General features: G+C 34.3%; 3 protein-coding genes across 6 annotated transcripts; all 3 read right to left on the minus strand.

The window, feature by feature from the left end:
- Positions 1–5,091: 5,091 nt before the first annotated feature.
- LOC109796132 (uncharacterized) lies at positions 5,092–9,161 on the minus strand. The gene is made up of 2 exons (XM_020355783.3): positions 7,780–9,161; positions 5,092–6,104 (listed from the first exon to the last, which is right to left on the minus strand). Exons 1-2 carry the CDS (start codon positions 8,287–8,289, stop codon positions 5,574–5,576), a joined length of 1,041 nt encoding a protein of 346 aa, XP_020211372.1. The 5' UTR covers positions 8,290–9,161; the 3' UTR covers positions 5,092–5,573.
- Positions 9,162–9,289: 128 nt separating this feature from the next.
- Positions 9,290–13,442, minus strand: LOC109796131 (Ubiquitin carboxyl-terminal hydrolase family protein). Of its 4 annotated transcripts, none has more exons than XM_020355778.3 (2): positions 10,749–13,442; positions 9,290–9,577 (listed from the first exon to the last, which is right to left on the minus strand). In XM_020355778.3, exon 1 carries the CDS (start codon positions 12,048–12,050, stop codon positions 10,836–10,838), a length of 1,215 nt encoding a protein of 404 aa, XP_020211367.1. In that variant the 5' UTR covers positions 12,051–13,442; the 3' UTR covers positions 9,290–9,577; positions 10,749–10,835. The 4 variants fall into 4 exon arrangements, with proteins under 4 accessions (XP_020211367.1, XP_020211371.1, XP_020211369.1 ...); XM_020355782.3 differs by lacking the exon at positions 9,290–9,577 and adding an exon at positions 9,610–9,901; XM_020355780.3 differs by lacking the exon at positions 9,290–9,577 and adding an exon at positions 9,610–9,977.
- Positions 13,443–15,918: 2,476 nt separating this feature from the next.
- On the minus strand, positions 15,919–16,953 carry LOC109797148 (large ribosomal subunit protein eL21z/eL21y). Its single transcript, XM_020357077.3, has 2 exons — positions 16,644–16,953; positions 15,919–16,341 (listed from the first exon to the last, which is right to left on the minus strand). Exons 1-2 carry the CDS (start codon positions 16,878–16,880, stop codon positions 16,084–16,086), a joined length of 495 nt encoding a protein of 164 aa, XP_020212666.1. The 5' UTR covers positions 16,881–16,953; the 3' UTR covers positions 15,919–16,083.
- Positions 16,954–17,525: the final 572 nt, after the last annotated feature.

Genomic DNA, 17,525 nt, shown 5'->3' on the forward strand with positions numbered 1-17,525 from the left:
AATAATTATGAGTAATTTTAAAATAAATATAAATAATAAAATTATGCTAAAAAAAATTATTTCACAAATTTTTGTAAAGAATATTTCACGAGAATGGTAACGGAAATTCCCATAATTTTATTTTATGTGATATAAATAAGAATGATTATGCTAAATTTTCTTTCACAAAAATCCACGTAAAAAATATTTTATGTATAAAAGATTATAATGAAAATTTACGTAAAAAAATTAATTATAGGAAATTAAAATCGTAACAGCATAATAAACAATTTTTTTTTTATTATGGACAGTTTTAATATAAATATAAATAATAAATAATAATGAGCAACTTCTGAAGTATTAATTATTTCCAAACAACTTCCAAAATATTATTTTTCTTAAATTTTTTAATAAAAAATTTAATAATAGGAAATTAAAACTGTAATGGTCTAATAAAATTAGTTATTAATTAATAATTATGGAAAGTGTTAAAATAAATAAAAAAAATTAAAAGAGAAAAAAATTCTACATTATTATTTTCTTCCAAACAACTTGTGAACAAATTATAAATATGTCATGTGTAAGAAATTGTAACGGGAATTCATGTGTTGTTTTTAATGTAATATTAATAAAAAAAAATTATGTCAAATTTTCTTTCACAAAATTTGTGTAAATAATATTTCATGTATAAGAAAATATAATGAAAATTCACATAAATAATTTAATTACAGGAAAATAAAACTGAAACAACATAATAAAACATTAATTTTATTAATTATGAGCACAACTTTAATACGAATACAAATAATAAAAAGTTAACAACTTTTGAAGTATTATTTCTTCCCAGTTCTCCCTAAGATTTCTCATAAAAATAGAATAATTATAGGAATATGGAATAATAATGGTATAATAAAATAAAATATTAATTATATGAATTATTAACTATGGAAAGTTTTAAAATAAATAAAAAAAATTAAAAAGAAACAACTTCTTAAAGATTATTTCAGTTTGAACAATTTATGAATATTTCATGTATAGAAAATTGTAACGAGAATTCATTTGACTTTTTTCTTATGTAATATTATGTTAAATTTTCTTTTACTAAATTCATAAAGAATATTTTATATAATGATCCGTCCTAATCGCTATACTTATGGGATCATTATGATTAACAATGAAAACTAACTAGATAATTAGACTATAATAGGTTACCAAGGAATAAAATCACATGTATATATACACACACATATACACAAGATAAACAAGTCTAATATATATATGTGTTTATGTACATTCATTCAGAAATAACCCTACATCCTAATGTTGGTCAAACACTCCTATATATGTTACATCATAGTAGCACCAACACCCGTAAAAGGTTTGTCATTTGATCATCATAGTCTAAAATACATGAAAATAAAAAGGGTAAGCTAGAGATTAAACATGTAAATATAGAAAAATAATTCTATATAATACAACAATATACAACAACATACATGCAATTATTCTCACCTTAGCAAACATATATCACATCCATCACATGTCAAACAAGACATCTAAACATGCATACGAACACACAACAATAAATATCATATACATCTACATCAACCAATGCATCGTCACACATTCATTTATGGAGATCTTCTATTAACATGAACAGTCTAAATGATTATGTCCTAACCAATCCAACCATACCATTTTCGCACCTAATAATGTTAGGTAGATCACACCCCAATGAGATAACTGTCCCTCCTTTGGTTACTTGGACTTCATCACTTACACTATAGAAAGTCCAATTCCACGGCTAGCAATGACACGGTTGGATATGAGCATACCACAACCTTGACATGCATTACCAAGCCACATGTGAAGTTAGTTTACTGGTCGTCTTCAAAAAATCGCACAACCTTTCCTAGATGCTTGGTTAAGGGTTTAACCCTCAACCACCTACCTAACTCAAACACTAACTAAGGACTAAAGGAGATTCACCTTAAAATTCACTCCAAGAGTCATGTCCACTCAAGGAAGGTAAAGTTATTAAAATTAATTCCTTCCCATCTTATTTCATTAAAGGATAATTTTAGGCATTAAAAAAAGAGAATTTGAAAAATGGAAGTTAAAGGAGGTTATGGAAGTTAAGTTAGTTTTATTAACTAACGCAACTTCTTTCTTCCTCTTTCTCAAGAGTTTTTTTTAATTTTCTTCATAAAAACTAAGCAAATGGACCTAAATATTGTCCACTTTCATTAGATTTTTCATAAAATTCACTACCTCTATTAGACCTTACAACTTTCACTTTTTTATCTGTCTTTCTAACTCATCAATGAACACCTTTAAAACATCCACTGTTTGAGATTTTTTCACGCAAAAGATATAAATAACAATAATGTAAAAAATCTTCTATAAAGGTGATAAAATACTTTTTATTGCTTAAAGATGAAACGTCAAAATGTCTACAAATATCAATGTATATCAATTCTAGAAGTTTATTACTTCTTGTAGAAGACTTATTTGATATTTGTTTAGTTTGTTTTCCTTTAATACAATTTAAACATATATCTCATTCACTAAAATCTAATTGAAATAAAAATTTATTTTTCATTAACCTCATTATCTTTTCTTTATAAATATGACCTAATATTTAATACCACATATAAATAGAACTACCAAAATGTATATTATGTTTGTTACTAATATTTAATACCACATTCAACATTAAATAAAATTTCTTTAAACTTTACATTCAGATTTAAACAATACAAATCATCTATTAAAGTACGGGATCCATAATATTACATATACTTAATCACGGATGTAATTCTACTGAGCAAGAGAACCCATATTTATAGTCAATAAAAAAACTAGAAACCACACAACTTAGTGTAACCGAATATAAGACTGGTTATTGACCTTTTGCTACACACAAAACATAAGACTAGCTCAAATCAGTTAATAGAATAATTAAATAAAATATTTAACTTAAATTATAAACTAAATTTTAGAACACATTTTATCAGAAAACGTCATGTATAATAATTCGAGGAATTAAATGAGTAAAGCAAGACATAATTTTGTATCTTGCAGTGCAGGTGGTAGATTCAAGCTCCAAATATTTTTGTAAATGCTATTTGAGGTTAGAGTTTTTTTTTTCCCGTCATTGGAGCGTCATTTCCTCCTCTAAATTTTTAATTTACAAAAGAACTGATTATTTACTTACTATAAAAACGAAGATAAATTGAATTCAGAAATGAATCAAGATGAACTAAGTACTACCACAAGTTTTGCTGAAAAAAAATGGAAGCCTATACCTTTATTTTTTGTCCTTTAAAGTTAGCAAATAGACAGACATTTTGTTGGGAGGTGCAAGATAAATATAAATAATAATAAGTAATTGATGGCAAATTAATGTTTGATGTACAAAAATGAATGGTGAGGACTGTGGATTGTGCAACAAGGACTCCATGTCCAAGCCCTTCCAAACTTACCAGTCAACGGCACCAAACCAGGTCAAAAATGTGCTCAAGTCATTATTTAATAAAAAGAGAAACAGGTGAAGAAAAAAAAATATAACTTATTTTTTAAATATATAAATGTGTGACTAATTTCGCTTGATGAATTTCTCTATATTAGCCTTTGATTAAAATGATTTATTATGAAATCCTCTGAAAAATGGATATTTGGTATTGAGGAATTGAGATCCTTCGGTGAAAATTCTTGATTCATTTCAGCATTAATGAGATTGACTATAATCACATAATCATTAATCATTGTATATTGGACATGGGGTGCCAATGCCAAAGTAGCTACGCCTTGTGATAGGGGTGCAAACTTTGTAGTAGATGTTAATGAGATATTCAAAACATTTAGTGCATGTCATTCCACATGTGGTCAGAGAGTTGTGATGCTAAATAACTACAAACATAACTCTAGGAAGTACCAAGTTGCAAGGAGAGAAAGGCAAATAAAGGATCTTATGGTAGTAATCAAGATTAACGAGGCACACAATTGAAGCTAAACAGGACTTATCCACATTCTTTTTCTATGACAACTCTGTTAACTTCATTGTTAGCACCATTTTATTCTTATTAGATATGACTAGTTTTAAGATTTTGTATTTCAATTTTAGATCTTTATGTATCTACAGCTCACAGTGTACTTAATACCATTTTACATGATTTTTAATTTTTATATTATGTAATTCTGTAGCTTTGACTCTCGAGATTATTTATCATTAACTTTTCTTTATTTTTATTATATACTCGACCACTAACCGAACCAAACACAAATATGATCATGTTGGTTTGATTCAAATTATTAAAAAAAATTAAAACTTGAATCAATCTAAATTAACATTAATCAGATTAGATTTAAAAATTCTCAAATTTGACAATCGGTATGGGTCCCTAAGTTGTAAAATAGACTCCTTTGACAATTCACAAATAATCATGTATTTAATTAAAAACATATATATTTCTATCACACATGATTCAATGAAAACCAAATTTCAAATATATATTACAATAGATATTAAAAAAATTTAAATATATTTTTAATCCTTTAAATTTAAAATATATTTATTTTTATTCTTTAAATTTAAAACTATTATTTTCAGTCTTCATAATTTTTAAAAATTTTGTTTTAATTTATCGGATCATCAATAATATATCTAGAAATAATAAGTTTAGATAATTATACACCATCAACTAAATTTAATGTAATTTTTTTACTAATAGGGATATTAGTAGGTAAATTATATATGACAATATTTGATAGATTCTCTAATAAAATTTAAATATAAATATTAAAACAAGATTTTTTAAAATTACAATAATTAAAAAATTAAATTTAAATTTAAAGAATTAAAAATAAATTTAAGTTAAAATTAAATATTTAAAAACATGTTTAAACCTTAAAAAAAATCTTTTCACAATGGATAGACATTTATTGATTTCATATTTTCAATCTGTAGCAACATGTTCAGCACTATTAGAAACGAAGTCAACACTTACTAGATCTATAACATTTTCCTACGAGCGTTTGAAACTTTAACCACTTAAATAGTACCTTTCAAATCAAATCTTGAAAAAGAAAAAGGGTCATGCACAAATCATATAACTAACCAGCAGAAGAACGTAAGTTTTACACTTCTTTATATATAGTTCAAAGCAGCCAAAAGGTACCCAACAAACTGGACACAAATCCAGGCTTGTACAATACAAGGAACCAAAAAAGTAAAATTCCATAGACAAACTGATAGCCGACAGACATCTATTATGCCCAAAATCACATGCCAGAGACACAATTAACAGTTGAAATCTGTTATATATGCCCAAAACCAGTAATACACAATTACAAAAGCAATGTATATATATATATATATATATATATATATATATATTATAGTGTTGACTAGTTTGGATACAAACTTAAAAAAATTTTTGAGAAATTTTCAAATGAAAATTTGAAAGAAAATAAAGATCAGAAAAACTTTCAAAAGCTTTTATAAATCTGTATCCAAACATACTCCAAATAATAGTAGTTAGCATTATGAAAAACAAGTAAATTATTTAGCAAAAAGTCCTCCAAGGTTTTGATCATGCTTCATGCAAGGGTGATCTCCAATCTAGATCTTCATGTGGATAGTGTTTGTTGAGTTCCTTGGGGGGTATGAAGCAGTCCATGGATAAGCCAGGGACATTGAATGCAACGTCATCAATGGTCCAGGATTCTTCCAACCGTGTGATGGCAGGGCCCGTCTTTTGATTGTCTCCAAACCTTGTGATGATCACAGTTGAATGGCCAGCATGTGCAATCATGACACCATCCACCATTCGGTAATCCTCAATTTTGGTTGACATCGAGGTCTCCCAATACGTGGGGTGTGTCCCAGGTGATTGAATCCGGGTGAGGTAAGAGTCCTCAAGGTGCACTAGAAGCCCATTTTTTTGGCTGAAGTAGCCAAATGCAACGTGCTTGATCATCTCAGCAGTGCTATCACTGCGCTCCACCAGGTCCTTCTGATCTGCTGACACCTTTAAAACGAAACAATCCATGCCTGAGATTTGCTTTTCTCCCATGTATTGCGCAGCACAGAATACAGCAGAAACTGCCAAAGGGTCCAGTCCCTACAACACGTACACACAAATTGTCGTTTAAGGGTGACAATCACATAACCACTCACATCACTACTCATGTTCCGCAGTGGCAAACAGCACAGACATCACTTATATGCCAATCAAGTCAAGTCACTGTACTACATATTTGGTGTGTTTGCAAAAACTTTTTTTTTTTTGGAATGAAACTGATTTTAAAGTGAAGTCATTTATATTTGGGTGTTTTTATTCTAAAAGCAATTCATATAAGATTTTTTTTTATCAAATAGGTCAACATTTACTTCTTGGTTTCTAGTAGCATAGGGTACCACTACATATGGCCTAAAAGCCAACTTTTCCACATAAAAGTAGTTAGAAATTTAAGAGTTACATCAATTCAATTCTCCTATAAAATTGGTCATCCTTATAGAATTAATTTTGAACCATTGAAAAGTTTGTGCACATTAATCTGAATTTCGTATTTACTTTAAAATGGGCCATTTTTGTTGAAACTGTGAGAATTATTTTCTAACTTTAAAACAATATGGTCTTGGTCATGTTAAGCTTTATGATTCTTTTATCAAAGAATCTTGGGTGAGTAGGTCATGACAAAATAGCAACACGTGATCATCGACCCCTCCATAAATAAGAAAAGGAAACAGAAGAATGTGGTTAGATCAAACAAATGAAGGGAATTTAGTCGGAAAACAAAGATCCATTATAAACCAAAATCTTCAGCAACCAGCATTCATTAAATTTAAAAAGCAATTTGGAAGACATTTGATCAGGAGTCCACATCAGTTACATCAGAGATTTCACTAACCCTTCTCCCATGCCCGGACATCGCTCATTCCTAAAAGCGCTCATTCCTCGTAATATTATTATTTAACAAAAGTTGAAGCCATTCATAGTTATCATAATTAAAAATACCATCTCACTAACATGAAACTTGGATCCGAAAAACACGACCAACAACAATTGAGGAATTAAATACCCAGCAGCCGCAACAACAACATTAACAAATAGACAAACAAATCAGGCATATTAATGTCTGAGATCCCATATTGCCTAATTACATAGTTAAAATAGGTATCCAGGTGAGAGACAGCTCTCATCTCATGAAATAGTACTTTCTGCCATTGAGTTAGAGCCGGTTTAGATATCCACAATAAGAAATTTTGAGAGTTTATCAATTAAAAATAAAAAATATTTTTCAGTATAAAGCTCTAAAAATCTTTCTACACTTGTATTTAAATATGTTCTTACTCTTAATTAAACTCAAATTCTAAAATAATATCACTACTAAAAATTATTATTTGGACATAACAAGTAACTTGGTATCAGATCCCTTTCAAATGTCTGATATACGAGTATGCTTCCTCTTAAAATAGTTGAATTTGAGTCAAATTTAACTCTACAAAATCAACTTGTAAGGTCTAACGAACTTGTTACGTAGATAAACAGCGGGTAAACCTTTCTTAATGATCTAGGATATATGAACCTTTTTGATGATCTAGGATATCATGGATTTCAGCCTATCTCAATCCTATAAAACTTGATCGTACCGAGCTTGTATGGTGGGATATTTGCCGATACTCCCAATATATCAGACACTAATCATAATCTGACTTACGCTAGTGAAAGTAAGAGTTAATTTATGAGGCGAGTAACAGTAAATAGAAAATATAAAAAGAAGAGATGAAGTTGCCTGAAGAGCGCGTCGAAGAGGGCGAACGGCGCCTTTGGCGGCGTGTGCACGGAGCCAAGGGGTATGGCGCCAAGCGACGGTGCCATCGCTACCGGCGAGAACCTTGTGAGAGGCGGCAACCAAGTCAAACAGCCACTTGTGAGGGAACATTTGCCAGATGACAAAGCAGCCAGAGTGGGAGAGTCCGAGATGATCGACGGCGGACATTTGGAGGTTGCCGGTGGCGAAGACGTTCTTGACGGTGGCGTGGAAGTTGCGGGAAGAGGTGGCGGCGGTGAAGTGTTGGATGATGTAGTGAGCGGAGGAGGAGAGGTGGGGAGGAATGGAGTGGGGAGGGAGAGGGAGAGGGACGGGGAAGAGAGGGCAAGCGAGGACGCTGAGGAGGATCTTGAGGTCCTGCTTCTTCTGGAACAGTGATATCCACTTCCACTTGCGCCATTTGTTGGAGGAGCTTCTTTTCTTGTCTTGTTCGCTCACCGGTTCCTCCGATAAGGTGGCAAGACGAGCCATCTCAGAACACCAATGCGTTAGGTCTTAGGTGGGTGGAGAACTACCTTTTAAGGGAGCCAATGCCAATGCCAATGCCAATGCCGATTCAGACACCGACTAGTGCTGTACGGATACCCATCAAATCTAAAATCTTCTACTTCTACTTCTAGATCACTACACTCTCTGCTGATTTAAATATTTAGATAATTGTAAATACCCATTTGGTTTCCAGTTCAACAAGGGCAGTTCTAGTCAGTAGAAGGGTATGTAAAGGAGGCCCCAGTGTAATAGGAGGGCCTGAAGCAACAACCCATTAAACATATGAACCGTGAAAATTGGTCTTAATTCTTAACGAAATAAATAATGATATTTTTTATTACGATTATTTCATATCTTTTTTACTTACAAACACAACAAAATTTACCATGAGAGAATCTTAATCATTTTTTTTTCTCCCAATGTTTTTCGAGATTCAGTTGGTCGTTGCCTTTTGGATTTCAGTTAAACGGTTGATTTCTCTTCTCCGTTGGTAGCATATAGTCCATAGATAAGTTGTATCGCATCACACGCTAACGCTATCCCTTCTGAACATGCATGTATTATTAAGGATTAGAATTTCACGTGCCGGCGATACCACAAGCGTGTCAATGGAAACATAAGTGAGTTTCATATCCTATCACAATCAATCCTTACATTCTAAAATCTATGTTCGTTTCTCCTCATCAGTTCTTCTTTACTCGCAAGAGATTATTCAAATCCATCCTTTATATGATACCTCGACTCAGAGACAAGCTTAGTTAGACTTATATGTTAGTCCTTAAAATCTATAAATGCAATGTCCTATTTACTGTGAGCGGTTGAATTTAGCTTACATGCTTAAAAGTTAAAATTATACCTCCTTTGATGATCGCTGTTAACGTGATTACATGAGGAAGATGAGTAGCAATCTTGAGAGGATATGAGAGTTTTTTTTTTTTTTTTTTTTTTTTTTTTTCTAAACTAAGAATATTTGCCAACCAAATGCACCATAATATTTCGTTGCAACATTTTTTCGATATAGGGGGTAAATTCCTATAATTTATGTCATTTGTCAACTCAATTTTCCACCTTAAAATCAAACACAATTGCTGGTTGACAGATCGCCAATGTGGTAAAAAATAATGAATACCGTAACATGATTAGTTGCTACAGCTGATAAATAATGTTCGTGAACTATTCGAGCTTGCTTGAGTAGTTTCAATGATCTCCAACATGCTCCATAGCTTTAACAAGCTGGCTTAAGGATCCCCTTCAAGACCAGCAGAATTTCCTGAGAATCGCCAATAATATTAGCGACTATAATCAATTAAACACATGCAACTTTATGGGTCAAAAAAGTTTATCACATAGTTCAAGAACAAATGTGTCTACTCATTCAAGTCTTCACCCGAGGCAGTGACTTCTTAATGGACTATTACTCTTACAAGGGGCGATAATCTGATGGGTTATTCATCTGCTATTATGTTGCAGACTTGCAGTTAGCATGCTACAGAAATTTTGAAGTTCATAAAGCTTTACTTGTTTCTCTGGAGGTATAGCAATAATATCTGAAACTTCCGGAGATGACCATATTAAGCCAGAGAATCATACTTATCTACGAATATGCAAGCAGGTCCAATGTCAATTTGCCAATTCTTTGGACATGGTTCTTGAATTTCTACCAGTAGAAACTACAAATGTTCCAAATGCATTTCAGATGCTAGAAAAATATGGAGCCTATAGCTTTTTCCTCAATTCTAATTATAGTGATGCACAATTCAAAATTTTCAAAACTATGAAAAAACATGCGAGAAAAATGAGATAGTTTAACAAGAAAAGAAGAATTTGAACATTGAACAAAAGTAAATGTCAAAATGTGAGAATAAAAAAAAAGATAGTATTTTAATTAGTAAATTGTAAAAGCGAGAAAAGTCTATTCAACTTCATTCTGCAAGGCACTTGCGTATGGCCTGAAAACTAGTAAATCTTGTAACACAACCACTTACTATCTTACTCTAACATTCTTCACGCAGTTTTCCCTACCCTGAAAAAATTCCTAACAGAATAACATAAATAGTTTTAAAAGGAATAGTATTGGAGGACTACCAAAACAAATCCTTGGGGAGTAGCTGATTCTAACCTCTCCAGATAATTCCATTACAATGATGTGGACTTTATGCAGCTACATTTCAAACATGGCTTGTGATAGGAAACCCAGAAGAGTACTTCTGGTGACGAGTTTCATTCAACCAAAAGAGGGGCTCAAAGCTCTCACAAAAAGAAACGAACTTGCACATGGCCCAGAGCTAAGTCTACCCAAACTAACTAACCACAATTCTCTCGTGCCATGTTCTTCCCCTCATTCACTCCCTAAAAGCTGATAGAATTCCAGAATTCTTTCATTATACTGTGATACTTAATAAGTCATGAAGCTAGTTATTAGTTAGAACAAAACTACTAACCTGGGGAGCAATGAGCAAATGGTTTTCTTTAAAGCAATTATCACCCCGTAGCTTGTATCATACAAACACAATTCAGCATCAAAAACCTCATTCACTTGTTTCACCCTCGCAGAGTTCATCATCATCGCTCATTTCAACCTCTCCCTCCTCCTCCTCCTCCTCCTCCTCAGAGTCTTCACTCCTGAGTTCATCATCCCGAAGCAGCGAATCGTTCTCGTCACGTTTCAACGAGCCATCCCCGCGATAGAGAAGCCCCGTCTGCATCACATGGTAGAACTTATCCCTATGGCGAGCAAGAGGGTGCGGGTCCACCAGCTTCCCACTCCGGTACCCTTCCCTGAGAGTAACCGTCGTGGTTTTGCACTTCAACGAGAGGTAAAAAATCCCCGGGTACCTCGTGAAAATGCGGGTAAACCTATGCGGAAGATTCAACTCTTCCCTCAACCCCCTCAAGTAGTTCCTCTTGGTTTTCTTGTGCAGAGTGAGACTCAAAAGCTCGTGCAGAACCCCAACAACGCGCTTCTCCATTAAGTCACTATTGGGGTCAATCTTGGAGGAGTCGGAATAAGGAGAGAGATAGGGAAGCTTCTGGAACTCCTCCATCCACGCCCTAACCTTCTTCTGAGCACCGTAGCCTCTCGGAAACTTCATCGGAAAAGCCAACGCCGATTGCCCCCGCTTGAATTCCCGGTAGTGGGTCCCACCCTCGTTGGTCCTCTGCAAAGCGGAAAGCGCGAGTTCCTCGGGCCAGCGCGTTAGTTTAAGCGAAACGACGCCGTTGGGGGAGTTCAGGAATTGGAAGGTGTCAGGGTATTGCGGAACTAGGGTTTTGTGGAAGGTGTCGGGTAGGCCAAGGTCCCACTTGAGCGCGTGGAGAGAGTGGAGGGAGAGGGCGCGTGAGCGGGCCATCATGAGGAGCTTGGAGAGGTTGCTGACGGCGTCGTTTTGGTGCGTTTGGTGGAGAGCGAGTTCCTGCGAGTGGAGGAATTGCGCGGTGTCGGTGAGGCGGAAGCAGGGGAGGGAGGGCCAGCGGGGGTGGGGGAACTCGTGGAAGAGGGTGGGGTAGCGGCGGAGGAAGCGGAGGACGGGGACGGTGAGGCCGAGGAGCTTCTGCCAGTCGGCGACGGAGTTGGCGGTGAGGAAGGCGGTGGAGGAGCGGACGATGGCGTCCTTGAGGAGGCACGCGGCCTTGAGGTCGGTTTCCTTGTCGATCACGTGATCGAGGGTTCGGTTCTTTACCCACTTCAGACGCACTTTCACTATGCCTCGCCATTGCTGTTTCATCCACGGAATCTTGTTCATCTTAGAACTCACAAACAGAATACTGATACCCCTCCCCTCCTTCCTCTTCAGTCTTCACCCTCGCCAGGGACATCATGGGCCTAGAATCTAGATTCTCTGGCTTCATTAAATAATCGGCCCAACTAAACTGCCATCATTATAATTTCATCCATGATATATATATATATATATATATATATATATATATATATATATATTTATTTATTTATGTGTGTGTGTGTGGTGTTGGGGGGTAAAATAACCATTAAAAATAAACTCCATGAAAGATATGATGAAATAAAGCAATCCTTGATTGTTCATACGGTAAAATGTTGTTATACAGAGTTTTTTTTATATTGTTAATTGATACTTACATTTTTTTCATTAACATGTTAGTTTAGTCAAGTGGATGACTATAATAGACATGGTATATGTTATTGTGTTAAAGGATATTGTGGTACTTATTTTTCTCTCTATTAAATAAAGTGTGACATTTTTTTCACTTAGAAGTTCGCCAAAAGATAATTGTAGTATGTATTCACTGTGTGTATGACAATGATATATTTTATTATAATTTCATTTTGTTAATGCATAGTCAATGTATCGTATATAACATTGTTAAATAATTTTAATGCATAGTGAAGGATCGTTCCTTGATCGCTTTGTTATGGTTTATTATACATTGTCAGCCTCCACCAAAGAGTTGGACCACCCATTACATTAGCTAGATGAAATTATTTTCACAATTAATAGAAATGACATTACACTGTCTAAACCTAGGAGAAAAAGAATGATATTGTTTTCACAATTAATAGATAAATCGGTCACCCGACCACATCAACATATAGAAACAGAAAAGAAAAAGTCAATTAACTAAACTCAGATAAACAGTGGAAGTGGATCATCTTATGGTCGGTCACGCACACCAACTTATGGGCTACTAAATGAGACAATTACACGATTTAAATGTAATCTCACCATGTATACAAGAAGATCCGTTTATTGACCCAAGTTTTTTCATTGCTGCTTAATAACTTGAAATAATTTTTAAATCCTCCGTTTAATTTTCCCTCTATTTTTTTTATTATATTCTGATGGTTATTAATTATGAAACCCTTCGCGGCCTTTTCATATCAGACATGATTACGAGAGATTAATCTAATTGGCAATGCTAGATGTTGTTCAGTCACGGTTAATATACCAGGTGTGCTTTCTGAATGTGTAGATTTGATGAAACTTTAACCCCATGTCAGTGAAAATCATTTAATTGCGTTACTTTTGGGGTCAAATTATTAATAAACTCGGTATAAGATGTTATTTGACGACTCGTGTATATTATATTATAGTAATTGCTATTTGTAAGGCACAGATAAGAAGCACAAAAGCACGTGGAAGAGAAAAAAGAAGAAGAAATTATAAGGGAGGATCTTTGCAATAGTATGTGCAGAAGCAAGTAGAGTCCTTGCATTCTCCAATGCCATATGGTTCTTTAGAGCACTCTTGAAAACATTTCTGCAACTCACAATTGCTTAAATGGATCAGCTTGTGGCACCAATGTTCTGGGATCTTCACCCCATGAGCACGCCCTCGCACTACAAACTCAGAGGCTAATCCAGCTGCCCAATGAACTTTCACTATTAGAATAAGAACGGAAAAATAAATGGAAGAAAACGAAGAAATAATCCACATGCACTTTGAGACTAAGGAGGGAGGCATTGAGACATATGAACATAGAGATTATGTAGTGTTGATATAGTAAGAGAAAGAGAAAGGAAGTTGAAAAATAAAATACCAGAAAAAATAAGCAGTAGCAGGAGATGGGAGAGGGTGAAAGGTGTTTTCATGTTTCCTACATGCATCTGGTCGTCTTCACTTGTCTCAAGGTGTTGTTAGAAGGAGTGAGAAGTGGGGAAGGGGAGTAGATTGATATTTAAGGTGAGTGAGAGACGGGTATATACAAAGGATGGTCAAGTTTAGTTCAGTCAAAAACCAAAAAGCAAAACCAGGATCTTTAAAACCGACAGCTGTTACCAAGAATAGGAAAGGAGTGATGCAGAAGGTTGAAACACCATCTGCCCCATGCTTTGTTTGCCACGTCTGTATCCGTAACACAATTTTACTTGAAGAGTATTAACCAATCAAAGCATCTAATAACACTACTCTGCTTTCTGTAGGGCTTGTCACAAAGTGTTTTCCTCCAGCACTTATTCTTTCCTTTGTATTCACTCAATTACTTTTTATGAAATTCCAAAGTAAATTCATTCAAGAGTTTAATTTCTGTTGAAATATTTTTACATTATCAATCAATTAAAAATTATCATAATTATAACTCTTACGAAGATTATTAAAAAAAAAAAAACTCACTATCCTTCATTCATTATTTACTCTTCATCAAATTGTAAACCGTGCAATGCGGTAGGCTCACAAGTTTCATCCGACCGAAGGGTTTTGGTGATGCGCAAAAAGCTCGATATCAGGAAGATTTTTTCCCACTAAAGGACAACATTAATTATTTTGAGTGAAAAAATAAATTTCATGTTGGTCACTATGTTTTTGAATATTTCCTCTACATTCAAGGTATTGTTACAAATGACATGATACAAGTCTTTTTCTTGTAAAAATAATAATGATAAAAAAAATTACGCTTTTTTATTTATTTATTTATCAAATTAGACTTCGTGCGACGGCAATGTACAAAACAAAACATGGCAAAACACATTCAGAAATCACAAATATAAACATTACTTGGGAGACTAATATGAGCGACAGTACAGCAATACGATCTACATTACCTTTAAACGTCTAATTTAACCTCTTACAACTCAGTGACTCGGTATTATCAGCAAAGGGCAATTTTTTTACACATAGAATGGCCCAATGGTAATAATAATGAAAAATTCAAGGCCCAAAGAATATTGTTTCTAATTACTTAAATATTGAGCACACAGACACATACATAACGATTTTCAAGGAGCGCCCAAAGAATGCTGTTTCTAATTTATTGACTTATTTGATCATACAGAAACTAATCGATTTTGAAGGAGTTAACTCGCGCCAACGGATTTCCTTTCTCGAATATAAACTTCAAATAATTAGCAGATAAAAAAAGCTTGTAGCTCACATCAACTGTAAACACTCAATTTACTACTAAAGTTTACTCAACTGAATATACTTTAAAAACAGTCTCTAAAATATGCAATTATAGAACTCCATAATCAAACAAATGACTAGAATAATCCATGTTCGTAAAAACTTAACACTATATAATTTAATATTTTCAAGGGGTGAAGGTATCCAAAATGTTTATTTTCCACTTAACCTTCAAATCCATACAAGGGATGAAGGCAGCGATCATATATTTTAAAGAGTGATTATCATGGCATCTCATAAAGAATGACATTAATTAATAATGAGGAAACGAAATCATCTACACTCAAGCGAGTGCCTACATTAATTTAATAGGCATAAAAATGTAATGAAAATAAAACTATGTAGAGCCAGCGCTGAGATAGTTATCCCCAAATGAATTGGTTAATACATGCGTCAATGCGTCAATTGTCCAGCCAGGTTCTTTCAAATGATTTAATCGATATGACATTGTACGCAAAACAACCCTATAAAAATGCCAAAGAACAAAACTTGCTCAAATTCGCTCTCTCATTAACCTCCTTAGATGTGCCAAATACCTTGTACCTTGGGAACCAAATGCGAAACATCTTAAACATATATATCAATAAACCAAGTATCGCTACCTTGGTCATAACCTACATCGAACCTCTCATTCAACATCCTTACACGCGCAACGCTAATTGACCTCGTGCTTACATGAAAAGCAGTATTCACATATCAAGCAAGCATAAGCAGGAATAATCCAGTAAAGCACTTTGAGGAAGAGCAAAATTGAAACATATCCTTGTATTTAGAGAATCAACCAAGACAAAACTTAGAGAGTCTGAATGTTTTCACGATAAATTATAAAGCTGTTCCAATAAAAAAAAAGGACTAAAATCCAAACAAAAATACTAAGCAAAAACCAACAAACAACAAGACCACTCTAGTAACCTCCCTTGAGGTCATTAACAACATCATAAGGAATGGGAGTAACAGTCTCCAAGGTAGCACCTTCAACCATGAACCCGGGTTTAGGACCCTCGGGCTGCCTCTTGGTGCTGATCTTCTCACCCTTGGCCTTAGCCTCAGCCTTGAGTTGGTCATTCTTAATCTTCCTCAACCTGAACTCCTCAGTGCACCGTGAAGGCATCACATGCTCAACACGCACGTGAATCCTCTTCCTGATAATCCTATTCCCAACCTGAACACCACACACAGTATTTCAATTAGACCGATCCTCCAACCAGAGTTAAAACCCTAGAAACTAAAATTAATGGCTCAGCCTAAAACCTAATCCCGAAAATGCTACCAGAACAACCACGCGTGTTGGCTAACACCGAAAACACATCTGAACCTTGAAATTGACATCAATATAGACAAATAAATGTAACAACAAAACGAACAGCAATCAAGCGCATACATATAATTGTTAATGAAAATGATAATAACCTAATTGAACAGGACGAGAATAGTGTTGTGTTAGGTGTTAGGGTAATGATATACCTGCTTGTTGACCTCGACGCCAATGGCGCGCTTGGTGACGTTCCAGACGCGACCGGTGCGGCCATGGTAGAACTTATGAGGCATGCCCTTGTGGACGGCGCCGTTAACCTTGATGTCAACGTAGTCGCCGATGTGGTAGGTTCGGAGGTAGGTGGTGAGGGCGATGGTACCCTTCTTCCTGAAGGGACGAGAGAAGGAGTCTCTCGTGCGAGATCTCAAACCGTGACCAGCCGGCATTTTCTAAAACCTAGGGTTTCACTCTCTCACTCTGCGCTCGCCTTTCGGTGGAAGGAAGGAGCTAACACCTTTCAAAGACTTATTCGCAATCATTTTATAGTTGGGATCCCTAGGGTTTTGCTTATTCTAACGGGCTTTTCGTTAATGGGCCTCGAGTAGCCCATCTCACACCTGTGTTTTATTTTATTTTTCTGTCACTTCTCTTCATTTCTTAAAATTATTTTGGTTTTTTTTTTTTAATGCGGAGTTTGGATTTTGAATAGATAATTAATTATTTGTTATGTTCAAAGTCTGAGTTGATATTGATTTTTATTTTTTAAATATACTTCAATTTTAATCTCTCTTTTTTATTTTACACACTTAATTTACGACCAAGTAATAAATTATTAAAAAGTCCAAAAAAAAGCTACTTGTTCACCCCGCCCTCAAAAATTTATAATCTATAACATTTTAAATATTGTGAACACTTAATTTTATCCAATTAATTGAAAATTAAAAAAATGGAAAATGAGTGATGGTAAAATATATATATATATATATATTAAAAATTTAACGGTTGCACCTTTTTTTTTTAAAACATATTCTTTCGAGTTATTTTTGCATATTCATTCTCTCATTTGAAGTCATCACCTGTTGGACATCAGC

The sequence above is a fragment of the Cajanus cajan genome, chromosome 6, assembly GCF_000230855.2.
Source record: "Cajanus cajan strain Asha chromosome 6, NIPB_CcT2T_4, whole genome shotgun sequence".
Classification (NCBI taxonomy): domain Eukaryota; kingdom Viridiplantae; phylum Streptophyta; class Magnoliopsida; order Fabales; family Fabaceae; genus Cajanus; species Cajanus cajan.